The 25963-nt window shown below is 57.9% G+C and overlaps 2 protein-coding genes and 1 long non-coding RNA gene across 4 annotated transcripts in view; all 3 read right to left on the bottom strand.

The window, feature by feature from the left end:
- The window catches only part of LOC130261511 (uncharacterized), a 284970-nt gene that overhangs the window by 33021 nt on the left and 225986 nt on the right, over positions 1-25963 (bottom strand). The gene's annotated exons all lie outside the window — the stretch shown is intronic.
- SNAI1 (snail family transcriptional repressor 1) lies at positions 13417-17183 on the bottom strand. Its single transcript, XM_056507819.1, has 3 exons — positions 17082-17183; positions 16137-16640; positions 13417-14706 (listed from the first exon to the last, which is right to left on the bottom strand). The coding sequence occupies exons 1-3, from the start codon at positions 17158-17160 to the stop codon at positions 14525-14527; spliced, it is 765 nt and encodes a 254-aa protein (XP_056363794.1). The 5' UTR covers positions 17161-17183; the 3' UTR covers positions 13417-14524.
- On the bottom strand, positions 20453-25689 carry RNF114 (ring finger protein 114). Its single transcript, XM_056507820.1, has 6 exons — positions 25523-25689; positions 24667-24817; positions 24105-24211; positions 23435-23549; positions 22491-22598; positions 20453-22377 (listed from the first exon to the last, which is right to left on the bottom strand). Exons 1-6 carry the CDS (start codon positions 25639-25641, stop codon positions 22312-22314), a joined length of 666 nt encoding a protein of 221 aa, XP_056363795.1. The 5' UTR covers positions 25642-25689; the 3' UTR covers positions 20453-22311.

Here is a 25963-nt window from a genome sequence, read left to right as displayed (position 1 = left end):
ACCATGCCCCAAAAGTGGTGGGATGGCTGTCTCAGCCCTGCTGCAGCCCAGCCAGCGGGATGGGGACTGGGGAGACGTGGCTGGGGCCTGGCTGCAATCCCTGCAGGAGCCCAGGATGCCAGAGAGATAATGAGAGGGGATGTTAAACATTACTGCAGTCACAGGGCTATTTATCTGACACCAGCAGAGGCAGCCGGGAATCCTCCAGGGTGCACAGCTCGACTTAGACCCCATTAAAGCTCCTTGTACTCCCTGAGCTCTGGCTGATGCTGAAGCAGTGCCTGGACTGCTCCTGGGGGAGGTGAATTCCCTGCCTGGAGCCAGGAGCTGCCTGTGCCCCTCTGTCCCTGCACCCCAGCACTCAGCTCCAGCCCAGAGTGGAACAGGGAGCCCCAAAGGACAGGGACAGGGAGCCCCAAAGGACAGGGAGCTCCAAAGGACAGGGAGTCCCAAAGGACAGGGAGCCCCAAAGGACAGGGACAGGAAGCCCCAAAGAACAGGGAGCCCCAAAGGACAGGGAGTCCCAAAGGACAGGGAGCCCCAAAGGACAGGGAGCTCCAAAGGACAGGGAGCTCCAAAGGACAGGGACAGGGAGCCCCAAAGGACAGGGAGTCCCAAAGGACAGGGAGCTCCAAAGGACAGGGAGCTCCAAAGGACAGGGACAGGGAGCCCCAAAGGACAGAGACTGCAGAGGGACAGAGAGTGCAGGGGAGGAGCTGAGGGACCCCCAGGACCACCCCTGGCTGTGTGGGATGGTGACAACAGGGAGATGTGTGGGGTGTTTTTGCAGGGCCAGGCTCAGGCTGCCTGCTGCACTTCCCAGCACCAGCACTGCCAGAACGCCCTCTCCCTCTGCTCTGAGATTTCTGGGGTTTTTTTCTATCCAGAAATAGGAAAAGCCTGAACAAACTTGGGGGTTTTTCTGCACCTGAGCAGCAGAGCTGCCACTAAAGAGCTGGCACTTCCCATCCAAACCTGTTGTGAACTAGAAACATGTTTAGTTTTGAGGGGGGCACACACTAAAATGAGACAATTTGGAAACTTTCTAAATATTTTTTGGACCCCTGAGTTTCTGCCCTGCACTTCCCCACCAGCCACTCCTGCATATGGATTTGGGGCTACAAAAGGGCCATGGCTGGGGCAGCAGTGCCATGGAGCTGCTTTTTCCAGCCAGGCTTGCAGTGGCCAAGCCAAGGGATGTCCAGCAGTGCCAAAGGGATGCCCAGCAGTGCTGAGGGCATGCCCAGCAGTGCTGAGGAGATGTCCAGCAGTGCCAAAAGGATGACCAGCAGTGCTGAAGGGATGCCCAGCAGTGCCAAAGGGATGCCCAGCAGTGCCAAAGGGATGTCCAGCAGTGCTGAGGAAATGCCCAGCAGTACCAAAGGGATGCCCAGCAGTGCCAAAGGGATGCCCAGCAGTGTTGAGGGGGATGCCCAGCAGTGCTGAAAGGATTCCCAGCAGTGCTGAAGTGATGTCCAGCAGTGCTGAGGAGATGCCCAGCAGTGCTGAGGAGATGTCCAGCAGTGTTGAGGGGATGCCCAGCAGTGCCAAAGGGATGCCCAGCAGTGCTGAGGAGATGTCCAGCAGTGCCAAAGGGATGCCCAGCAGTGTTGAGGGGGATGCCCAGCAGTGCTGAAGGGATGTCCAGCAGTGCTGAGGAGATGTCCAGCAGTGCCAAAAGGATGCCCAGCAGTGTTGAGGGGATGCCCAGCAGTGCTGAGGAGATGCCCAGCAGTGTTGAGGGATGCCCAGCAGTGCTGAGGAGATGCCCAGCAGTGCCAAAGGGATGCCCAGCAGTGCTGAGGGATGCCCAGCAGTACCAAAGGGATGCCCAGCAGTGCCAAAGGGATGCCCAGCAGTGCTGAGGGATGCCCAGCAGTACCAAAGGGATGCCCAGCAGTGCCAAAGGGATGCCCAGCAGTGCTGAGGGATGCCCAGCAGTGCTGAGGGGATGCCCAGCAGTGCAGAAGGGATGCCCAGCAGTACCAAAGGGATGCCCAGCAGTGCCAAAGGGATGCTCAGCAGTGCTGAGGGGATGCCCAGCAGTGTTGAGGGATGCCCAGCAGTGCTGAGGGGGATGCCCAGCAGTGTTGAGGGGATGCCCAGCAGTGCAGAAGGGATGCCCAGCAGTGCTGAGGGGATGCCCAGCAGTGTTGAGGGGATGCCCAGCAGTGCTGAGGGATGCCCAGCAGTGCAGAAGGGATGCCCAGCAGTGCTGAGGAGATGCCCAGCAGTGCTGAGGGGATGCCCAGCAGTGCAGAAGGGATGCCCAGCAGTGCTGAGGGATGCCCAGCAGTGCAGGTGCCACCACACCACACCCATCCTGCCCACTGCCCGAGGCAGGGCACACCAGGAGGGCACAAGGCAGCCAGAGGTCGGGGAATTGGGATCCAGAAGTGGAACAGACAATTTCCAAGCCATCCTGATGGTGTGCAGTGATGAGCAGGGGCTGCTTCAAAGGGAACCAGCTTTAACTGGATCAAACCCCGAGCCAAAAGCATAAACACTAGGAGGAAGTTTGGCTAAAGTTAAATCATGTTTTATTTAAAAATCTCCCTCTCCCTGTTGTAAGATGGAAACTCTACATCTGAAAAGTGAAACTAAGATTGGAAACAGTCTGCAGTCATTAAGTTTATGCTACTCTTTTTTTTTTTCTCCAGCTTCTCAAGTAAAATATCAACTGGCTCCACTGTCAGGGACAGGAAACATTAGTAATAAGTTCATAGATTTACATTTTCCCCAGGGAAATACAGGAATATCAGAGATCAAAAGTTGGAGAAAGGAGTTATTTTTATACAGTGATTTGCAACCAGCATTCATCGAGGGGAGTAAATAAATTACAGGCCCTTCACTTTGGGGTTGTTTAAGTTCTTTTTCTTTAATGCAATCCCTTTTAACTACTGTAGAGAGTCTGTCAGCCTTACACAGAGCAGGAAACGTTCCCTGCCTGCCCAAGAGGCTGTTTGCAGTTGGTCAGTGCAGTTTGCTGTCACAGAGATTGTCACACATGGCAGGAGGGCATGGGGTGGCTCAGGGGAGGGTGTGAGACACAGGGACAGCATGGGGACATGGCTCTGCTCCCAAAGGGGCAGTCAGAGCAGCGAGGGTCCCTGTGTGGGCAGCACTGTCTGAGCTCATGTCCCAGCCCAGGGACGCCCTGTGCCCGTCCAGCTCTGCTCCCCTGAGCTGCCCACGGGGCACAGAGCTCCTGCTGGCCCTTCCCCTGAGCTCCAGGCACTGGCAGGGGCTGAGCTGCTCTGGCAGGGGCTGGGGTGGCAGGGAGCCAGCCCCACTTGTGGTGGAGACGCTGGAAAGTCTGACCAGGCACTTTGTCTGGTGTCATCAATTAAAGGTGAGGCACTGGCTGGCTGGGCGGCATAATGAATGATGGGTTTAAGTACAACTGGAAAAACAATAAAATACTCGATGAGGGTGACACAGCTGCGAACAATGAACATTAAACAACTTCACACGAGCAAGCTGCCGCAGCCACACAGCCCTGGCCTGATGGATTCCTGTTTGGAGTGCCTCACAACCACTCTGCATCCAGCCCGGGCTGGGAACCCCTCTCCTTCTGCTTCAAAATGCTTCCACATAAAATGTGCTTCAAGAATCCCCAAAGGTTCATTAATGTCACAAGCAGGGGAGGAGAAAAGAGTTGGAAGGTCTTGAAGTACATGTCGGAAACACTCCAGAGAAAACTGTAAATGCTGCTGGGATGAACTGCAGGCTCTGGAGGATCAGTCGTGCTGGAAGACTATTTATTTTCCAGTCTATTTTAAACACTGGACTGTTTCAGATAAGAGTTGCCTGTGGTGGCAGACAGGATCGTGGGACTGGTGTGCAGGAACTCATGCCAGATTCATTTCTGGGGAGTATTTCCTCTCTGCCTTGATAAATCTGCCTTGTCTGCTGTACCAGGTTACTTCCTTTGGAGTTCTCTCTCCTTATTATTACTTATTAAAGTTGCCTGCAAATAGCACTTGGGCTTCATGCAACATCCTGTACCACAATTCATCCTCCTCGTTATCTCAAAGCTGACAATTCCCACCAGGGCCAGAGAGGGTGGGTGGAAAAATGCCTTGAGAAGAAACAGAAATGGCCATCCCTTCTTGCAAGGCTGGAGCAACCACACTGGGGAGGCTGGAAAGGGCAGGAGATAAGTGGGGACTTCCCCCCCTTCAGGGACAAAACCTTGAAAGGGAAGGGAAGAAAAGAAGAAGGAACAAAAAGAAGAAGGAGCAAATGTGGCAGCAGCCATGAGTGTCTGCCCTGGCCCGCTGGTGCCAGGGCTCAGAGGGGTCAGCGAGCCCCCTGCCACCTGACCCTGCACACTGCCCCCTTCCCTGCACCTTATCAGGGAAGTGCTCGGGTTACAGGGCTGTGCAGGGCTGTCCCTGCACACACAGCCCCCTCCAGCCCTGCAGCCCAGACAGGGGCCAGGCAGGTCACCAGGCCTGGGTTTGGAGCTGTGCTGCAGGCAGGAGAGTGGCTGGGGACAGAGCTGTGAGTGGCATTAGCTGAGGGCTGCTCTGGGGATGGACAGCCCCTCCTGCCCTCCCGGGTTCCATCCCTTGCAGCATGAACCATCAGGTGCAGCTCCCAGCCCTCATCTCTGCCAGTTCTGAGGAGCTGAGAGGTCCAGCTTGGCTCCCACAGGTGTGGGGAGCTGCCTGAGCCCCTTTCCCCTGGGCATCCCTCGTGGGCACACAGCAGCAGCTCCCAGCCCCATGCTGGCAGCTGGTCCCTCCTGTGGCTCCCATCCTGAGCCACCCCTGCTGGGGACAGCCCTGCCCTGCCCATGTGGGCTCAGGCACGGAGCAGCTGCTTCCCACTGACCCTCCCAGGGCCCTCTCCCTGGCAGCCTCCTGCAAGGCTGCTGATTTTGTGTGCACAGGCTGGTTCAGGAGAATCAGGAGAGCTGGGCAGCAGCAGGGGAAGGGGCAGTGGGGCCAGGGCTGCTCCTCCCAGGGGGAAGCTGGAAGCAAGGCTCAGAGACACTTGGGCCAGCACAGCAGAGTGGAGGGGTGCCAGGACAATTTTGGGAAACCTGGCTGGTGGTGACATCCCCAGCCTGGGGTAACACCAGCCCAGTGAGGCTGGCACAGCCTGGCTGTCCCAGAGCTCAGGGTGTGTGACAGCTCCTCGTGTCGGGATGGCAGCCCAGAGCCAGGAGGAATCTGAACCATCCCTTCCTAGCCACAGCTCCCAGAAATGGCAAATCCTGCTGGTGCCAGACGGTGGATGACTCCTCCAGACGCCTTGGAGAAGCCTCTGGAAAACTGTCTCTTTGAGGGAGCTCAATTTTGGCTTTCTAAATTGAGGCTTCCCAAATTGCTTTTGGAAGGATTAGCCATTATTATTTTCCTTGTGTTTAATCACAGTATTTTCCCTGGTCCTCAGTGATAGCAGACATCCAAGGTCCTCATGCCCTCCCAGAGAGGCCGTGCACTGTGACTGTCCCCAGCAGTGCCACCACCCCTGTCCCCAGGCAGGGGGAGTGACAAGGAGGTGGCTGTGACAGGGTGGGGACAGTCCCATCCCCAGGGCCAGGGGCTGCTGACAGCAGCACGAGCCCCTCTGAGAGCACTTCAGCTGCTCAGGGAAAACCTCGAGCTCTTTGATCTGTGAGGCTCCTTGATGAAAAGCAGCCCTGGGTGAGGGATGAGCCCCTCAGCTGCAGGCTGGGCCTGGGGGACCCAGGGCTGCTGGAGGGGGCCCTGGTGCTGGTGCCCCTCTCAGCCCTGGCTCGTGCTCTGTGTGCACCGGGGCTCACCGAGAGCTGAGAGCTGCTCGGGGCAGCAGCTGAGCTGGTGCTGCCCCTGGGCAGGGCAGGGGCAGGAGCAGGTGTGGCCGTGGGAATGTGGCACCTGCAGCCCCCAGCTGCTCCCTGCTCCCCTCACCTGCCCGTCTCAGGGCTGCTACTGCAGGGCTGTCCCACCCAAGGCTGCTGCTGCACGGGAGCAGCCCCAGAGCCCAGCAGCCCCAGGGCAGGCACTGGCCCCAGCCCAGCTGGGCTGCCTGGGAGGGCAGGGGAGGCTGGGGGTGCCCTGGGAGGGGAGGGGAGGCTGGGGGTGCCCTGGGAGGGGAGGCTGGGGGTGCCCTGGGGTGGGGAGGGGAGGGGTGGGGAGGCTGGGGGTGCTCTGGGGTGGGGAGGGGAGGCTGGGGGTGCCCTGGGAGGGGAGGGGAGGCTGGGGGTGCCCTGGGGTGGGGAAGGGAGGGGTGGGGAGGCTGGGGGTGCCCTGGGGTGGGGAGGGGAGGCTGGGGGTGCCCTGGGAGGGGAGGGGAGGCTGGGGGTGCCCTGGGGGGTGATGTCCCAGCAGCTCTTGGCACACCCTGTGCCCACGTTGTCCCAGGGCCCAGCTCTGCTCTGCTGCTCCCCAGCCCTGAGCAGCAGCACGCAGGGAAAGGCTTCCTGCATCTGAACCAGCCTCCCCCACGCTCCCTCCCACCGCCCTTTATTTATGGGACAGCTATTTCCTTTCAGAGAGAAGTAGCCAGCAGTACGAAATGGCAAAAGGGTTTGAATGAAAACAAGGTGTTTGCTGGAGCTGTGGAGGATTTGAAGTTTCCGCTGGGTGATGGAGTGTGACATCCCAGCCCTCCCTTTCTGCCCAGCAGCAGCAGGGACAGTCCCACAGGCACGTGCCAGTTGCTGGTTTGGCTCCTGGGATGCCCTGAAGACCATTTGAAGGAAACCATTTGCCATCTACCACAGTGTCTGCATTCAGGTCCTCATCTGAGTCACAGCTACCAATAAATATGAATTTTTCCAGCAAGTGTGGGCCCCATGTTGCTGCCCTCCAGCTCTGTGGAAGCGATGATGGAAGGTTATTGCTGTAAAGTGAGGTTTAGGGGGAAAATTCAGATTATATTGATCACAGACAGCAGCTGCTGTAACCAGGGCAGTAAACTTTCCTACCCCAGTACTTCTTCTGACATAAAGTAACTTCTGTCTTGAGCTGAATCTTTCGGAAGCCTGAGCAAAGGTTATTTTTTTTATGGGCTAGGGAAGGCCAGCTCCTGCCACGGCTGAGGGATGCCCTGGGAGGGTGCAGGTGTGTGGAGGAGATGTGGTGGGGCCACACTTGAGGATGCTCTGGCCATTGAGGTGGGGGAGCTGGGGGACCAGGACCCCACAGGCTCTGAAGCCAACTGGATGTTTGGGGGACATTCCCAGCACTGTGGTGCTCCCTGGGCCGGGCTGTGAGCTGCTGCAGCTCCGTGCTGGCTCTGTCACAGCCACGGAAGGGCTCTGTGCCCTCCCTGCCCCCTCGGCTGGCACAGGGCAGGGCAGCTCCAGCCGCTGTCCCTGCTCCCTGACATCCTTCCCTGACACTCATCAGCTTCCTGCCCGCGGCTCTGCCCCTCCTCCGACCGAGCCGCGGCTTCCAGCAAGCACCGAGTGTCACAGCGCCTGTGGGAGGAAATAAAAGAGAAATAGAACGAGAAGCTGTTCATCCTGCCCCTCCCGGACTGAATCAAGGCTCAGGCTGGGCAGGCAGTGCCCATCCCCACGGGCAGCCCCACAGGAGCATCCCTGCCGAGGGCTGGACACCAGAGTTCCCTTGTTCCCTGGTTCATCCCTGCCGAGGGCTCACATCCCTGCCATGGGCTCACATCCCTCCATGGGCTCACATCCCTCCAAGGGCTCACATCCCTGCCGAGGGCTCACATCCCTCCATGGGCTCACATCCCTGCCGAGGGCTCACACCCCTCCAAGGGCTCACATCCCTGCCGAGGGCTCACATCCCTGCCATGGGCTCACATCCCTGCCGAGGGCTCACATCCCTCCATGGGCTCACATCCCTGCATGGGCTCACATCCCTCCATGGGCTCACATCCCTCCATGGGCTCACATCCCTCCATGGGCTCACATCCCTCCATGGGCTCACATCCCTGCCTGAGGGCTCACATCCCTCCATGGGCTCACATCCCTCCAAGGGCTCACATCCCTGCCGAGGGCTCACATCCCTCCATGGGCTCACATCCCTGCTGAGGGCTCACATCCCTCCATGGCTCACATCCCTGCCGAGGGCTCACATCCCTGCCATGGGCTCACATCCCTGCCGAGGGCTCACATCCCTCCATGGGCTCACATCCCTCCATGGGCTCACATCCCTGCCGAGGGCTCACATCCCTCCATGGGCTCACATCCCTCCAAGGGCTCACATCCCTGCCGAGGGCTCACATCCCTCCATGGGCTCACATCCCTGCCGAGGGCTCACATCCCTGCCATGGGCTCACATCCCTGCCGAGGGCTCACATCCCTCCATGGGCTCACATCCCTGCCGAGGGCTCACATCCCTCCATGGGCTCACATCCCTCCAAGGGCTCACATCCCTCCATGGGCTCACATCCCTCCATGGGCTCACATCCCTCCATGGGCTCACATCCCTGCCGAGGGCTCACATCCCTCCATGGGCTCACATCCCTCCATGGGCTCACATCCCTGCCGAGGGCTCACATCCCTCCATGGGCTCACATCCCTCCATGGGCTCACATCCCTGCCGAGGGCTCACATCCCTCCATGGGCTCACATCCCTGCTGAGGGCTCACATCCCTCCATGGGCTCACATCCCTCCATGGGCTCACATCCCTCCATGGGCTCACATCCCTCCATGGCTCACCTCTGGCTGGGTGGGGACAGGGCACATCCTGTGGCACCAAGGGCTGGACACCAGAGCTCCCTGGTTCCCTGCTTCACACCTGATTGCTGAGAGGGGCAGGTGCTCTGCCCTCCCTGGGCTGCCAGGGCTGAGTGGGCAGCAGGTCAGTGCCCCTCTGCCCGGCCACTCCCCAAAAGCTCTTTCTGCCTCATCAGGAAAGGCATCAATGGTTCTAGCCCTGCCTTTAGAAAGTGGATTAGGCCAGTGAATGGGAGCTGTCTCTCTAATGAAGTGCTATTACCAACAGGCTAATTGAGTAATGACATAATGCAGGCCCTTGAAGCTCTTTATAACGGGCCGTGACTCGGTGCCGCGGCACTTCCTCGCCCTGCCCGCAGCACAGGAGGCTCCCGGGGCAGCAGCGTCCTCCCCGAGCACCACAGACTAAGTGTCGCCAGCATAACCCTGCGTGGAAAATGCGGGGGTGGAGGGAAACCCGGGCTAATTAGCTCGGGAGCCGCCAATCTCCTCCGTGTGAAACGTGAGCCGTTTTATTGGGAAAGTCAAACAGGCTCGCATTGCTTGGGGGAGCCCAGTAAAACAGAAGGTGATCCATACGTGTGTATATTAGGCTAGATTGAAAACACTTTCTGATGGTTTCTAGGCAGATCTCCAGTGAGTTACAGCACAGCACTGCTTCTGTGGAGCAGGGGGCACAGGCTGGTGTTCCCCCTGCTGTGGAGGGGACAGTGGTCACTGTGCTGGTGGCCCTGGTGCCAGTGTCCATCCTCAGGTGAAGGAATTCATCACAGCAGCCTCATGGCAGGTGCTGCAGCTTTACTGGGGTGTGGTGCAGCCTTGTGGTGTGCTGAGCATCACCCTGTCCCCTGTTCCCTGCTCTGGGGGCAGGTAGGGGCACTCTCTGGGACAGGGGTGCCTGGGAAGGTGAGTGCAGACAGTGCCAGACCACAGCAGTGCTGCCACAGGCCTCCCACACCCACAGGGAGACACCAGCTTTATTTCAGTCCTCACTGCCCTTCTCCAGGGCTGCCTGGCCCTTCCCTCTGCCTTTGCTGTGCTTCATCTGCCTGGGAAGACTCACACCTCCCCAGCCCCACGCTATCAGTTCATCATCCGATTAAAGATTAATTTGGGATTATTGCTCATGTCAATAGCCCAGAGGCACAAAAACAATAGCTACACCTGCAGCTTGTTTGTGAGCCTGCTCCTTGTGGAGCTGTTAATGGACAGGGACTGCCTGCTGACAGCCTGGGCCTGCACCAGCACCTGCTGCCCGTGTCCAGGCTGGGAAAACCTCACCTGCATCCCAGTTTGGCAGGTGGGACACCCCTGCTGTCCTGGTTATGGTAAATGGGACACCCCTGCTGTCCTGGCTATGGTAAATGGGACACCCATGGAGTCCTGGCTATGGCAGTGGGACACCCCTGCTGTCCTGGCTATGGTAAATGGGACACCCCTGCTGTCCTGGCTATGGTAAATGGGACACCCCTGCTGTCCTGGCTATGGCAGATGGGACACCCCTGCTGTCCTGGCTATGGTAATGGGACACCCCTGCTGTCCTGGCTATGGTAAATGGGACACCCATGGAGTCCTGGCTATGGCAGTGGGACACCCATGCTGTCCTGGCTATGGTAAATGGGACACCCCTGCTGTCCCTGCTGGTCACCCCACGAGCCATCCCATGTCCTGCCACCAAGCTCTGGTCATTCCCTGCCCCAAATCAGGAACAGCCCAGGGATTGGCTTCACCCACGGGCCTTTCCCTGGATTCTGTTCCTGTTTGTTTGTTCAGTTTTTCTAGCTGAGGTAAGAGCCAGAAGAAGAATTAGGCTGCTGCACTTTGTAAGGGCTGAGCTCTGGCTGCCCTCTCTGGGGTCTGCACTCTCAGATGCTGGAAGTGCTCCTGCAGAGGCTGGGGGGGATGCAGGAGATCACAGAATCATGAGAACATTTCTATCAGGTTTGCAGTGACAGGAGAAGAAAGTGGAAATTTTTTTGCTTTATACAACTCTGGAGGTGGGAGGAGGCATTCTGGGGGGCCCCAGAGCTCCTCTTCACCCTCACAGCACAAGGACCAAGTGTGCCTTGTGCTTGTCCTTGGGAGTGATGGGGACAGAAAAAGGAAATTTTGGGAACTGCAGCCCCCAAATGACTGAGGAGGTGAAGCTTAGCCTTTGCAAAGGCGGCTGTAATCCTCCTGCTTTCTTTCTCATCGCCTCTGGGATGCTCCAGATGCTGGCAGAGACAGGACAGATGAGTTCAAGTGGTTCCTGGGAGCCCTAAAGCCCTTTTTAACCCGGCATCTCCACACGGCTCTGCCCCAGGGGCTCCCACGGAGCGTGGCTTTCCCAACACCCTTAATTCTCCATCGGGTCAGGCGGGGGGAAACACGAGTCGTCCCGGGGAAGAAAAGGCACTTTGTGGTTTCCCCGGGGCCTTTGAAAGGGCTCCGGGAGCGGGGGCTGTTGGTGCTGGCTGCGCGGGGCCCCGCTACCTGCCGGCGCTGCGTCCCACCCTCTGCGGGCCGACACCCAAATCTCTCACAGATGGTCAACAAGGTGGCCACCAAATGGCTCCTGGCTAATCGCCCCCGCCCGGAGCCGAGCCCGCGGCCCTTGAGGGGAATTTGGGGCATTAAAGGAGAGGGGAAATTGCCGAGTTCTGCCGGTTCTGAGCCCGGGCTTCGCTGGTGAGCACAGGGAACACGGGCAGGGCGCTGCTGCCAGGGATGCTGCCCTGCAGAACATGAAATTTAAAAATCGCCACTCATCCTCAGGCCCACTGCCGGGTGCGGTTCTCCATCCCAGAGCCCCAAAGGTCGGCAGGGGCAGAGGCAGGACAGGCGGGATGACCCCTGTGTGGAGCCGGCTTGAGCTGGACCTAAGGGTGTCCTGGCCGTGGTTCTCGACCCTCTGCTCACCCCAACATCCCTCAGGTAATAAAAAAAAAAACACTTTTCCACTAGTAAACCGAGCAGCTGGTGAGAAAATGAGAGATGTGGACCGCGTTCATCACCCTGCGATGGAACAGCGGCTGGTCCAGACCTGGGCGACACCCGGGGAGGGCTGAGGCACTGGGACATCACCTGAGCAGCGTGTCCCCAGGGCACAGGGTGTGGGCAGGGCGAGAAGCAGATGCACAGCAGCCCAAGTGCCAGTGGGCTGTGCTTTTGTCATTCAGAACAGGCAGCATTTCTTTTCCCCCAGTGTTTTAAGGCTGCATTTGTGTTTGAATGCCAGCGGGATTTGTCAGTCGAGCCTAGCTGCTCTCCACCCGGTTTGTACCTTCCCTGTGAAAGCCTGGCGTCCCAGCCAGGCGCTGGACAAAGCCAGAGCACAACTGAGAGCAGCAAACTTGCTAGGGAGGAGGTTTCTCACAGCTCCCACGGCCGGCCTGACCAATATCGGCTGCAGGCCTTTGAGAGGGAGCTGGCAGCGCTCCCCGTGGGTGCCAGGGCGGGCAGGGAGCGGGAGCCTGAATGGCACGGCAAGGGCCGGGTACCCTCCACATGTGCCAGCCCCGGCACAGGGCACAGCCCTGCAGAGCTGCCAAGCCAGCCTGCCGGGTACCAGGGCTGCTGCACCCACCCCTGACCCTCCTTCCCAGCTCCTGCAGGTGGTCTCTTCTCGAAATTGCTCTGTTTCTTCCCCCCGCCTTTTTTTTTTTTTTTCTTACTTTTTTTTTTTTTTTTTTTTTTTTTTTTTTTTTTAACTATTTAGCTGCTTTTGCGGCTCCAGGATTTTATGGATGGAAAGCTGAAAGTAATTAGTGCCCCTCCCCCGCTTCCTGTTGGGAAAAGGAAGAAAAGCACACACAAGAGCAAACCCAAAACTTCCTGCCCTGCTTAATAATCGAGTAATGAGTCCAACTCGGCTGGGAAAGTCAGTTTATACCGGGTGAGCTCTTAATTAAAGAAGGGCCGAGCAGCAGCTCTGGTGGCTTTTACAGCCACACACATCTTCCTGCTCCGAGCAGCCCCCGGGAGAGGCTGAGCCGGGCGGGCTGCGGGGACGAGAGCCCGAGGCCGCTCCCATCCCCCGGCGGAGAGCGATGTCCGGGGGATGGCACAGGGGAAACGCGGGGAGGACAATGTCCCAGCCCCCGGGGGAGGCGGGGAGTGCCGATGTCCGGGGGATGGCACAGGGGAAACGCGGGGAGGACAATGTCCCAGCCCCCGGGGGAGCGCCCGGCTGCAGGCTCTGGAGCACCCCAGAGCCGGAGGGGGCTGTGAGTGTGCGTGCAGGTGTTTTGGGGGGTGCATGATGGAAATTCCCGAGGCAGAGGTTGTGTTCCCCGCAGCACCTGCTGCCCCTCGGGGCCCCCCAGGCCGGGGACTGCGGTGACAGCGGGACCCACATCGGGTCACCCACCCTGGGGAGGCTCAGGATGCTGCCGAGAGCCAGGGACGCTCCGAGGGACAGAGCCCTGCGCTGCCACACGGACCTGCTCCCCGGGGAGAGCCGCAGGTGCTGCAGCAGCTCCGGGGACACAGCACCCCCCACCCGGCTGGCACAGGGACAGGAGGGACAGGACAAGCTCTTGTGCCTCCCACACGGACCCTGGGAGACCCACGCGCGCCCAGCCCGCCCCACGGCACGGCTGCCCCCGCCCGCGGGCAGGAACTGAGCCTGAGTTTTCCTCTCCCTAATGACAACTGTCGGCACATTCCCCCGGCAAACGCCACTTCCCGGTCACCTGCAGCCAGGGGCCAAGGGGAGGGCTGAGCCCAGCACCCGGATCCGCACAGCACTCCCACCTCATCCACCCCAAGCACCCACAAAACCCCATTATAAATTAACGATTTTATTGAATATCAATAAACTGTATATCATTATATAAAAAAGTTTCCATCAGTACAAAATTGTGGCACAAAAATATAAATACCAGTGTACCTTTGAAATGTAAACATCCTCTTTGTAATGATTCCATGAAAACAATGTCCAAAGAAAGATGCATTCAGGAGGCACCTGTCAATACCCATAAATAGGGCTTTTGGCACACACCTGTCGATGGACAGCCTTGGGACAGGCCACCATTGTATCAGCTGACAAGTGCCTGCTATTAGTCACAGTTCTCTTGAAAAGCAGTTGTTAAGAGTCATATTAACAGGTGCTTGAGTGCATAGCTGCTCTGTAAACAGGGCTGGGGTTTGAAATGGCTACCCCTGCCTTTCATGGACACTGTTAATCTCGCAGGCATTGCAAATTGTCATTGTGCTGGGGAGAAGCAGCTGCTTCACAACTACTGGGATACTGTATTATTGCATAGTTACACCTTCTACAGGCGGGTTATATACACTCGGGTACGGGGTGGGGGGTGTCTTGTCCTTCATTAAAAAAATACTGGTTCTTAAAAGTTACCAAGTGGTTATGGTGTTAAAAAACAAACAACCAAAAAACAACAATAAAATAAAAATAAACAAATCCAACCCCAAAGCCCCAACCCCCCAAGCTACATGGTCGCAGCGTTCAATAGCGAGGGTGCAGGTCCTGCCCTGCAAGGTGCCGAGTGCCTCTGGCAAGGGGGGCACCACCGAGACCCCCGAGTCCCACACACCCGCCCCGAGCCCAGCCCTGCACTCTGATGCCGGGGGGAGAAGTGGTCACGGCACCAAGCCTGTGTGAGCTCAGCAAGTGTTGGACAACGCTCCCGGGCACACGGTGGGGGTCTTGGGATGTCCTGCACGGGGCCAGGAATCAGACTCGATGATCCTGAGGGGTGCCCTCCAACCCAGCGTGCTCTGATCAGGCTCCTGCATTGCACTGGAGGCACCAAGTGAGGAGTGTGAGGGGCCGGGGGCCGGAGGAGCAGCGTCCAGCTGCGGTGGCGATGGAGGAAACTAACTCCTACAGAAACTAGTTCTAGGTGTTGGTGGGAGGCCCGGGAGTGGAGTCCTCAGCGAGAGCCAGAGCAGCCTGTCTCCTCGTGCTTGTGGAGCAGCGACATGCGGGAGAAAGTCCGGGAGCAGGTTTTGCACTGGTACTTCTTTACATCTGAATGGGTCTGCAGGTGGGCACGGAGATTAGAGCGGTCAGCAAAGGCCCGGTTGCAGTGTGTACAGGAAAAGGGCTTTTCACCTATGGGACAAAGAGAAACGCTCCCAATTAACCAGTGCATCAACACGTGGGGAATATCAAAGAAGGAGCCATTCATTAGGCAAAGTTTGTGCAGAGCACAGTGAAAAGAAGTGCCGGCTGTCATTGTTCAGGGGAAAGCCGGGTATGTACAGCATTGCTTGGGGGAGAACTGCCAGCTTGGGAATTGTCTGCTCCCAGAAAAACCTTTCCTCTCAACCCCGGAAAATCGAGGCTGGAAACATCTGCAAGTAACAGGGCAGCCACACAGGCAAACGAAGACACGAGACCCGTGTGCTGCGCGGAGCCGGGCGAGGAGCTCGCAGCGCAGGAAAGCCGAGCGCTGTGTGTTAATTATATCATAGCAGGCAGCGGCTGCGAGGCGCCAGCCCCGGGTGAGTGGAGCTATTTCCTCTGCCGAGCCCTGCGCTCCCCCTTCTCCTCCCCATTGAAAGGCCTGGCCAGGGCGAATTCCTCCCAGAAAGACTCTTTTGGAGGAAACAAATGTGTATGCTCAATTTGGAAAGCACAATTAAGTCTACCCGGCTTCCTTCAGCCATCATCTTTAGTACGTTAAGAGGGTGTGAAATCAGTGCCAAGTCACAATTACACCGTCCCGCAGCCCCACAAAGGATGCTCGGGAGATGCTTTGTCGGGGCAGCGGGGTGGGCTGCAGCTGCGCACGGGCCCCGCGCCAACAGGTGCCTGCAGCACCTGCCCCAGGCCGAGCCGAGCCGGGCTCACCCGGCAGGGCCGTGTCTGGAGCCGGGAGCAGTGCCCGCAGCAGTGCCCGGAGCCCGGCTCACCCCGGCAGGGCCGTGTCTGGAGCCGGGGGCAGTGCCCGCAGCAGTGCCCGGAGCCCGGCTCACCCCGGCAGGGCCGTGCCCGGAGCCGGGGGCAGTGCCCGGAGCCCGGCTCACCCCGGCAGGGACGTGTCTGGAGCCGGGAGCAGTGCCCGCAGCAGTGCCCGGAGCCCGGCTCACCCCGGCAGGGCCGTGCCCGGAGCCGGGGGCAGTGCCCGGAGCCCGGCTCACCCCGGCAGGGACGTGCCCGGAGCCGGGAGCAGTGCCCGGAGCCCGGCTCATCGCCGCCCTGGGGTCGGAGCGCTGATGGGCAGATGCGGCTGCGGTTCTGCCCTGGCTGCGGGCACAGAGGGAGCTCCAGCAGTCTCACAGCCCCACTTTGGGACATTTTGGTGAAGCCTGCGCAGGCCCTGCGCTCGCAGCAGCGCAGATTTACAGGCTGGGCCTTGACCCTGCGCTCCGTTCCAGCCAGGAGGATATTTAAAGGACATTTTAGAGAGATGTGCCAAGGGGGTCTGGGAAGCCCTTATCTTCCCAGATAACAGCCGGGCCGCCGATTCGCTGGGGCGGTGGAGCAGGGAAGCGGGAGGCGATAAGGGAGGGAGGCAGAGGGACAAGAGGGGACGTTACCCGTGTGCGTCCGGATGTGGCCCTGCAGCAGCCAGGGCCGGGAGAAAGCCTTCCCGCACATCTTGCAGACGCAGGGCAGCGTGTGGCTCCGGATGTGCATCTTGAGAGCCCCCAGGCTCACGTACTCCTTCTCACAGTACTTGCAGCTGAAGGATTTCCTGGCCTGGGCGTCGCAGTGCAATTGCTTGTGCTTGGAGAGCCCGGCGAAGGTGGAGTACGCCTTGGCGCACTGGGCACAGCGGAAGCGCTCGGCGGCGGCGGGGGCCGAGGCCGGGCTGGGGGGCCCCGAGCTCTTGCCTTCATCCTCCTCGCTGGAGAGCGCCGTCAGGTCCAGCGCGGGGGCCGCGCCGGCCGCAGCCTCGCTGCCCGGGCCGCCCGGGAACAGGCTGGACAGCAGCCCCGCGTCCCACACCAGCGGAGGGTAGTAGGCTCCGGGGCCGAGCACCTCGGGCGGGGGGATGACGGGCAGCGGACACGTCTCGTACAGCAGCGGGGCGGCCAGCACTGCGGGAGGCGGCGGCGGTCAGCGGGGCCCGGCCACCCCCGCGGGACCCCACCCCAGCGCCCCTGAGCCCGGGGAGCACAGGGACCTCAGCCCGCCCTCCCGGGGCAAAGGGGACCCAGCTCACCCCGCAGGGACCCCGCGCCCCTGCCCGCCCTGCCGGGGATGGGGTGAAGGGAACCCCGCACTCCCGCCCACTACCCGCACGGGGAGTCCCCCACGCACCCCACGAGGGAGCCACCGACATCCCCGGGGTACCAGGGAGCGGCTCAGCATCCCGGGACACGGGATCGCCCCCGCGAGAAGCACAAAATTGAAACAAACCAAACAAATCCCCAACCCTGCGAAAAGTCGGGCAGTGCCCACCCGCTCCTGTGCGGCACCTTGGGGAGATCCCAGGGGAGCCCCCTGCCCCACGTGCGGCCCCCGTCCAGCCCACGCACCCGCCTGGCTCTCCAGCTCGCTGTAGTTGGGTTTCTTGCTGGCCGAGAAGTGCTTCTTCACCAGGAAGGAGCGCGGCATCTTGCAGCCCGGTGTCTCCCCGCGGCGCCGCCGCCGCCGCTGATATGAGCGGGGCGGGGGGCGCGGCGCGGGGCGGGCGCGGGGCCGCAGCCAATGGGCCGGGCGGGCCGGGGCGGGCACGGGCAGGTGTCGGCCCCGCCGCGGGACGGAGCCCGGGGCCGCTCCCACACGCTGCCCGCTGCCCGGCTCCAAGCGCTGATGCGGCACCAGCCGCTCCCGGCTCCTCTCCCGCGTTTCCCCGGGCCGTGCTCCGGGGGCAGCGGAGCCCTGGGCTGACCCACAGCCGCTCCCCGAGGCGGCAGAGCGGCGGTGCGGGCTGCAGGAAGGCGCTGTGCCTGCCGGTGATCCCCACAGCCCCTCCTGCCTGTCCTTCCCCTTCCCCGCGGCTGTGGGCTGCGGTGCAGGGTGGGACAAGCCTCTGCCCGGCTGGGACACAGCCCTGCGGTGAGAGACGCTTCACCGCCGGTTAGTGATCCTCTGGGGAGCGGCAGTGACTGCTGGAGCAGCGGGATGGATCCGGCACAGCCCTCGCTGACTCCCTCCCGCTGCCCCGGGTCAGGAGCACCTGCCCAGACACATTTTCATTTCTGATTTTGGGCAGAGCAGCCGTCTCCCCAACAAGCTCCCGTCTGCTCTCTCCTCTCCTGCCTCCCCCTGACTTTTCCACGGGCAGGGCGGGTCCCGCAGCCCGCTGAGGCTCAGGCTCCCCGGGGCCGTGTGCCCGTGGGAAGGTGCCCAGGCACGGCTCGGGGCAGCGGCGAGCAGGGATGCAGCAATCCCGCAGCCTGGCAGTGCACAGCGCAGCCCGGGCCCGGCTCACGGGGGTTTCCCCGCTGGAAGGGCCCGGGCTCGGCTCCAGGCACCTGCTGCAAGCCGCGCTGCGCTCCGGGCCGAGGCAGCTGCGTCCTGCTGGGAATGCCTCCCTCCTCCGGCCCCGCCGCTCGGAGCAGGGCCATGCGCTGCCGTGGGCCACTCGTGACTCAGCCGTCACACATCGCACGCCGCCGCGCCAGCCCCTGCTGACCGCATCTTACTGTTTAGCCACAACGACATGAAATGCAGAAGTGGGAGCAAAGCTTTCCACTGGCACGGCTGCAGCGCGGGGCTGAGCTCACTGCCAGCCTTTCCTCAGGGCAGGAACAGCTTCCAGAGCCTGTCCAGGCACGCGCATCCTGCCCAGACCAACATTTGCATTTGTAAACTCTTCCCCTGCAGCCATGCGCTCCCGTACATCACCCCTCTTCTGCCGCGGAATTGCCCGTGGCTTTCAGCAGGTGTTAATCTGCAAAACCCATCCCTGGATCGGCCTGAAGTTCAGGGGGAAAGTGCCCCCGAAGGCCTTGGGGGATACAAATCACAAAGGTCGTGTCCTCCGGTTCTCGGGGGTGCAGAGGTGCCGCTCCCGGGGCGGGGAGCAGCAGGTGCCCCCCGCTCCTCCACCTGCCGCGGATGTGGTTACACTGGGGACACTCGCACGAGCAGCACTGCGAGGTGCTTTTCTTTCAAGAAGCAAGGGCGACTCCTGTGTTCTTTCTGAACTGGTAATAATCAGATCTGTCCCAACCACAGCACGTGGAAAAAACTTGCCTGGGCTAGGGGGAAAAAACGAGATCAAGGGAGAAAGCGGCCTGACCTACCTGTGCCTGTGAGCGGCATGACAGACAGGACAGACCGCAGGACGCAGGGGAGGGGAAGCTCTGCAGTGGTTCTCGGGCTGGAAGTGACAATTTCTCACTGAGTTCCACCCTCACCATCACATCAGCTGAGGGCATCAGCTGAGCCCCGAGGTGCTCGGAGCAGAGCTGCCACCAGCCCGTGGCACAGCTCCAGTCCCAGACACACAAGAAGCTCACAAATACACTTCAACCAGCTCCAGAGCAACAAATCTGCTGAAAATTCTATTTACTTCGCGGGCCCCGCGTCTCCATGCAGCATCTTGAAGGTCTGGCTGCAGAGCAGAGCTCCTCCAGCCAAGGCAGGCCGTGGTGGGAGGAAGAGAAGCTCTGTCCCGGGAGGGGGTGTGAAGCCTCGGCACGGCTGGAGGAGCCCCCGAAGGGCGCGGCAGCCCCCGAGGCCGGCGGAGGGGCCGGGGCCGGCAGCGCAGCCCCGCTGTCCCCGGTGCAAGGCCTCCCTCTGCCGTCAGCGCCGCCCCTCGCTCGCTGCACGGGCCGCTCCAGCCGCTCCGCAAACTCCACGGAATTAATTCTTATAAACCCCAGCATCTGTAAAGACAGAATAAGTGTGAGAAGAACTAGAAGAGATCTAAGCCAGTAGCAATGACACCTATTTTTCACTGAGTGCTGAGTATTTTCTGGAGCTTTGGGGATGGGGTAAGGAAGGGAAAGCGAGTTTTCACAGTGGTTTCAACAGTCATCATTTTTACCACACAGAGAATAATATAATTTGACCATAAAAATGAGGGTTTTTTGATGAAGCACAGACTAATGCAACTGTGACACAAAGCTGTATGTCAGAAAAACAAACAAAACCCCAACCCCAGAACAGGCAAATGCTGCACTGTAATTTTTAGTATATTTAAACCAAAGAAAAGCTTTAGGACTGCCAACACATTCCCCATTTGCTTTTCCATGAATTAGCACAGCCTTGGTTGGTCAATCCTTTTTGAGGTGGGCTCGCCAGTGAGTGTCCAGTACAGCTGGGCAAAGGCCGTGAAGAAAATTTGCTGTTCTCTTTTCAGTCAGGTGACACAAGCACCTGGAATACAGCACTTAGGCTTTGGCAAGATCTCATCCCCCAGCCTGAGGAGACCGTGGGGATTTACCGCTGCAATTCCCGATAAAGCGATGCCTGTGCATTAAGAAATTGATGCTGACAACAATTTATCAGAGCTATTGAGAGCAGCCGTTGTCTGGAGACAAACGCATTTGATAGAAGAGCTCAGCTGCAAGCCCGGCTCCTCCCAGGGTGTCTCGGCGCTGATTGCCCTCCCCAGGCTGACTCCTTGTGCCAGACCCGGGGAATTTCACAGCTCGGGGCTGGCCCGATTGCATTATCGCCACAAAGCGGCTGCAGGATCAGCTGCTGACGAGGCGAGAGCAGCTCCGGAGAGCACTGCACCCTTCCCGGCCACTGTGGAGCTGCTGTTCCTCACCAAGGCTTTTATTCACCACCCAGACGAGATGACATGCACAGCACACAGGTGCTTCTCACTAGAGTGGCCTTAACTCAATCAGAGACTCAGCCGGGTGCACCCCGGCGAGTCCAAACTCTCTGGGTGCTCAAAGGAAACACGTGGACCACGAGGAAGAAATGACAAGAGCTGACACGAAGGTAGGATTTTATAAATTAAATGGCCTTTATTTGTAACTTGCCTCCAAAAGTCAAAAACATGACAAAGTAATTGCTTGGAAGCTTCTAACTGCTCCTTAAACATTTTGTTAGAATTGCATGGAAGTGCACTTAGAACAGAAGCAGGAATCTGGATTCCTGGCAATGGGCATCACCAAACTGCACTGTAGCCAGATCCCAGGATCCCCATCCAACCCCCAACAGAACATCACCTCTCTGCAGGCCAGGCATTAAACAGCACCCCCAAACACAGCACTTCCCCACAGAGCCAGGAGGCTCCACATCTCCCACCCCACAGCACTGGGCTCCCAGTCCCCAACCACGGGGAAGAAACACAAAGCCCAGGGTCAGCTGAGAGCTGCCAGAGGTGGCTGCACACAGGGCTCAATCACGAGGTTTTAGCAGGAGTGAGTTTCATTATTTTCAGGGTAAGGCTATGCTGTGTGCAGAGCACAATGGGAGGAGGTTACTGCTCAAATCAATCAGTACTCAGTTCTGGGGTGGTGCAGGCCCACTGCTCCAACTACAACAATTCCACTGGACATCTCAACACTCCATGATTTGCAGGCTCTGCTCAGTGCCTTGGATCTCAGCAGCCTGACTGAGAACTTAATGAAAGCATCACATTAAAATTCATGAATCTCCATGGTAAAAGTGTAGGCTTGAACACAGAGTATCCACCTACGAGGGGCTGGAACTGTCCTGCTTTCAGGGCTGTTTTACTTTTCCTTGAAGGCTACTCCTGATTCTACACACACACTGCCAGAACAGCTTCAGCTACTTTAGGACATTTAAATGAAGAAGAGGAATTCAAAATACCTGATAAAATCTGTGATGCAGAAAGGAAATGCTATCCAGTGCTATGAATTACTCTAAGTTTTTCCACCAGCTTGCCTTGAGAGGTGGAAAACCCAAGAACATATATGAAAATTTTAGTTTAAATAGAAAGCCGAGGTATTGAAGAAAACCTGCTGAATTTCCCTTCAGCATAAGGCTTAAAATTATTAGGAAACCAGTTTCAAACCCACCAATTTAATCATAAAGCCAGCAATTTTGATTAATATTTGCTAAGATAGTTAAAAAATTATGCATTTTAACTAAGACCAACACAAAAGATCATTTTCCAGGCTAGAAATTATAGTAAGAGTATGGAGGAAAGTAATCATCATGCATAGAACTGAAGTCTTTTGATCTAGTTTATACACAGTGCAAAGATTTCCTAGGAAAGTCTGCAGCTTGAATACTCATAGTGAAGATATGTTTTCCATACAGTTGGGAGGCTGCCTGTAAGGATTGAAACACTGGGAAAATGATGGAATCACAGGTATCAGAGGTCACTTCAATGAAAGCTGGTCTGACAGTTACAGTTAGCACCTGAAGTGTCACTAAAGGGGAACAGAGCTACCAGTACACCTCACATACAATCACTTGAGATATGTAAATGAGATTGGAGGATATTTATTAAGTTCAGGCCATTCCATTTGGAATGTTTTTGATTTTAGACAGTCTTATTTGACCTAACTTCCTAAGAAACCAATAGGCATAGGTAAAGGAAAAAGCCTTGGTTCTCATGTGTTGATCTACAATGGAACTGAGTCAAAGCAAGTAGAAAAATGGGGCTGACAGGGCTGAATGTCAGAGACCATGATACCAAAAGAAGGAATGGCACAGAAATATCAAACCATGATTTCAAACTGAGATAGGATTAAAGTCTTCTGTACTTCTGGATGCCTGAGTTAATCTTGGGATGTGCAGGGAGAAGTGCAAGGATGCTGGGCACCTCCCCCTCGTGGAAGCTTGGCTTTGCAGTACATCCTCTGCCTGGCTCATTCACTCACTCATTCACTTGTCCCGCAGGGAGCGCATCAAAACCTGTGCCATCATATCATCCTCATCAGCATCATAATCCTGCAAGACAGAAAAGCTCTGACCACAGCAGCCAGGCTGGCAGAGCTCCCTGTGCCCTGCACAGCCCAGGACACGAGGGGTGCCCAGGGGCTCCCAGGGCAGCACACACCCACCACAAAGGTGTCGTAGGAGAAGCGGTGCCGCCTCTGCAGGTGCTCCATGAAGTTGGCACTCCTGTAATTGGGGTCTCCCCATGGCATTGAGGCACAAATCGGGCAAACCTGCAAGGAAAAAAGCCAGTTAGGCCCCAGAGGCTCAGAGCTTTACAGCAGGGAAGGCAGGGACAGCCCGGGGAAGTGGAGCTCAAGGTCTGTGCTGTCACTGCTCTGCAGGCAAAGTGGTGGCCAATGACTTGCTGGGACATGTAGTGCAAAAGCCTCAGATAACTTTGAATCATTTTAATTCATGTCTCAGATCTCTGAAATGGAATGGCTTGCTCTTCTCCCACGTTCTGAAAATCAGAATAATTAAAGCCTCTTGCTTTACAAGATTTCAGCCATTATCTCTCAGTGGCAGGAAAATTTCCTTGGCCTTCTCTGCAAAGTTCACTTCTGTCCAAGAGAAAAACGAAACTTCTTTTCCCCCTGAATAATCTGGAATTACAAAAAACTTCCCAGAAAACTGTAAGTTTCCAATTCAGTTCCATGTTTTCAAATCCTCTAACATGAGAGGAAGTCTCACAGATAGATTACTAGAATGATACACTGCTTTTTGCAAGTATTTCCCCCAACAGTTTATTGTGTCTTCTTGATGAAAACAAGGGGGGGAAAAAGGAGAAAATTAAATGTCTGACTTTTTTTTGAAATGACATTTCATTATTTTGCTGTGCCTAATTAACTTTGAATGTGTGCCATTTTTCAAGGATGAAAAGAGGATGTGGCCCAGCTGCAGTGGGTGTAGAAACCAGAGAGCCACTGAAAGGTGACAGCAGAACCACACCAGGCTTAGTGCCCTGAACAGCAGTAATCACACCTACTTAATTCCAAAATCTCTAATTGTTTCAAAGAGCTTTGAGAGCAGATTTCATTGCAGTTCTTGCACCAAGACTTTATATTACCACTTGTTTTGCATCCATGCTGTGCAAAGCTTTGCAGTGTTCAACCAGCCCTTCTTGATCAAAGTTCTTCTCACTGCAGTATGGGCAAGGGAAGGTGAAGCGATTTGGGAAGCTCCTGGTTGGGGGAGAAAAGGAGTTTATTACAAATACAGATTATTCAAAGCAATCATTTACATATGCAATTAAGGCTAGCTAATTATAATAATCAGCTGTAAACTGCTAACGGTATTTTAGGGAACTCAGTATGGCCCATATTTGGAATGAATTGCAGCTGTCCCACAAACGTTCTAAGTGCCATTTATCACCTTTTTCTCAAATGCCAGGGCACCACCCACTAGCCAAACACAAGAGTGCAGTGCCACCAATTCCCACTTCCCACCATTGTGGGTGAGGACAATCAGGAGACAAAGGCATTTTAAGATACTTAAAAAACCTTTAAAATACCTTCAAAAACAGCTACATCTAGAGAACACCCTGATCTTAGAGGTGTCCCGTGCACACCAAGGAGCAGCAGCAGAGCTCACCTGGGCACAGGCAGCTGCAGGATCAACACTCAGTTTTCACCGTGTAAAAATCAGCACCCAAACAGAGCAGAGAGGTGAAAACTGCTTTCACTACTAAATCCTTCCTTGTGAGAGACAAGGCCGGGATTTGAGAGCAGAGGCACTACCTGGTGTTGTGCAGGGGCTCCTTGGTGACAGCTTTCACCCCCTCCATGATGTAGCTCTGGTACTTGGAGCAGGAGGCTGCGTGGCTGCGCATCTTGGACAGGAACATCTGCCAGGCAACAACACACAGCAGGTGAGCTCAGCACACCTGCACTTTCCTCTCAGCACAGGCAGCAAACATGGAAACCTGAGCAGCTTTCAGCAAGTGTTAAAGCAGAAAATCCAATTCCTTCAGCTGGCCAGGCAGAACACTTTGAGATGACAGGTTAGTTAAGCTGTAACTCTGCTGCCTGTAGTATGTTACCTTACAGCCCTGCTCACAGCAGCAGCGTTTCACTGTAGCTTTAAAATCAGAATCTTTCATTTGAAATTGATTTCCTGAAGAGGTAACAACAAAAAACTGTGGAAAGAATGTCAACATCTGGGTGCTGCCTATATCAAACACCTTTAGCACATATCAAAACAAACATTTTGGCCCAATTTTGCAGAAAGCTGAGGAGGAAGCACTTTATTTTGCCCTAGGCAGACACATCTCACGTACTTAATTCCCAAACACTTCCGTACTTTTTTGTTGCAGCCGTTGCACGTGGTTTCTGTGGTTTCAATCTGCTTTTCCAAGTCCAGAGCTCTGGTGCCAGGCGTCAGGGTGCTGCGGCACACCCCGCACACCGGCTTCTTGGGCTTCAGGCATTCCTGCAGGCACGGCGTGCAGAAGCTGGGGAAGAGGAGAGGAGGTGAGACAGCCCTGGGGGAGCAGCACTGCCCACTGCCCTGGCATGGCCTCGGCCCGAGGAGCAACAGAGGCTCCGGAGTCGATAAAGGGTAAGAAGGAGCTGGTGGCACCTGGGCACGAAGGCAGGAGGTGCAGGATCCCAGGCTGCTGTGCCCAGAGCTGTCTGCTGTTGGACAGCGCTCTGAGCCCTCGGTGTCTGGACAGAATCCCAGAATGGTTTGGGCTGCGAGGCCCCTCAAAGCCCATCCAGTGCCCCCCTGCCACGGCAGGGACACCTCCCACTGTCCCAGGCTGCTCCAGCCCCATCCAGCCTGGCCTCGGGCACTGCCAGGGACCCCGGGGCAGCCGCAGCTGCTCTGGGCACCTGTGCCAGGGCTGCCCACCCTGCCAGGGAGCGATTCCACCCCGCATCGGGCTCAGCCCGCCCTCTGACGGTGTGCAGCCATCCTCCTTGTCCTGTCACTCCGCACGCCTCAGAACCAACGGGAACCGAAAGTGGAACAACACGGGTTTCCTCTCCCCCCGCTTTCCTTTCGTGTTCTCCCTTCCAAGGTCGCTGCAGGCGGCCCCTGCCCGGGCAGAGCAGCGTGCGGAGCCCCCTGCCCTCAGCCCCCTGCCCTCAGCCCGAGCCCCGCAGCCCCCGGCCCAGCCCCGCTCCCCCGCCCCGGGCCGGCGGCGGGCGCTCACACGTGTCCGCAGGGGACGCGCACCGGGCTGTCGAACACCTCGAGGCACACGGGGCAGGTGAGGCGGGCCAGCGGGTCCGGCCGCCGCTCCGGGGCCCGCGAGGGGCCGCCCGCCGCCATCTTCCGCCGCGCCGCCAGGGGGCGGCCCTGCGCACGCGCGGCCCCGCCCGGCCCCGCCCCGCGCCTGCGCTCTGGGCGTGGTCACTGCTGCGGGCGGCCCGGCCTCCATCCCCGGGCGCTGCCGGCGGGCGAGCCCAGCCCGAGCCCCGCGCGGTGCCGGCGCCGTTCGGGGCGCGGCTGCGGGCACTAAGGGCCCGTGCTGTCACTGCCCCGCAGCCGTTCCACCGCCGCTTCTTCCCCGCCAGCCCCCGCAGCGCGGCCCTGCGGACCGCCCCGCCCCATGACGTCACGCGGCGGAAGTGCTCCCGCCCCGCCGTTCAGT

This window comes from Oenanthe melanoleuca, chromosome 20 (genome assembly GCF_029582105.1).
Source record: "Oenanthe melanoleuca isolate GR-GAL-2019-014 chromosome 20, OMel1.0, whole genome shotgun sequence".
NCBI classification, from domain to species: Eukaryota; Metazoa; Chordata; class Aves; order Passeriformes; family Muscicapidae; genus Oenanthe; species Oenanthe melanoleuca.
This window is presented reverse-complemented; position numbering and strand designations above follow the sequence as displayed.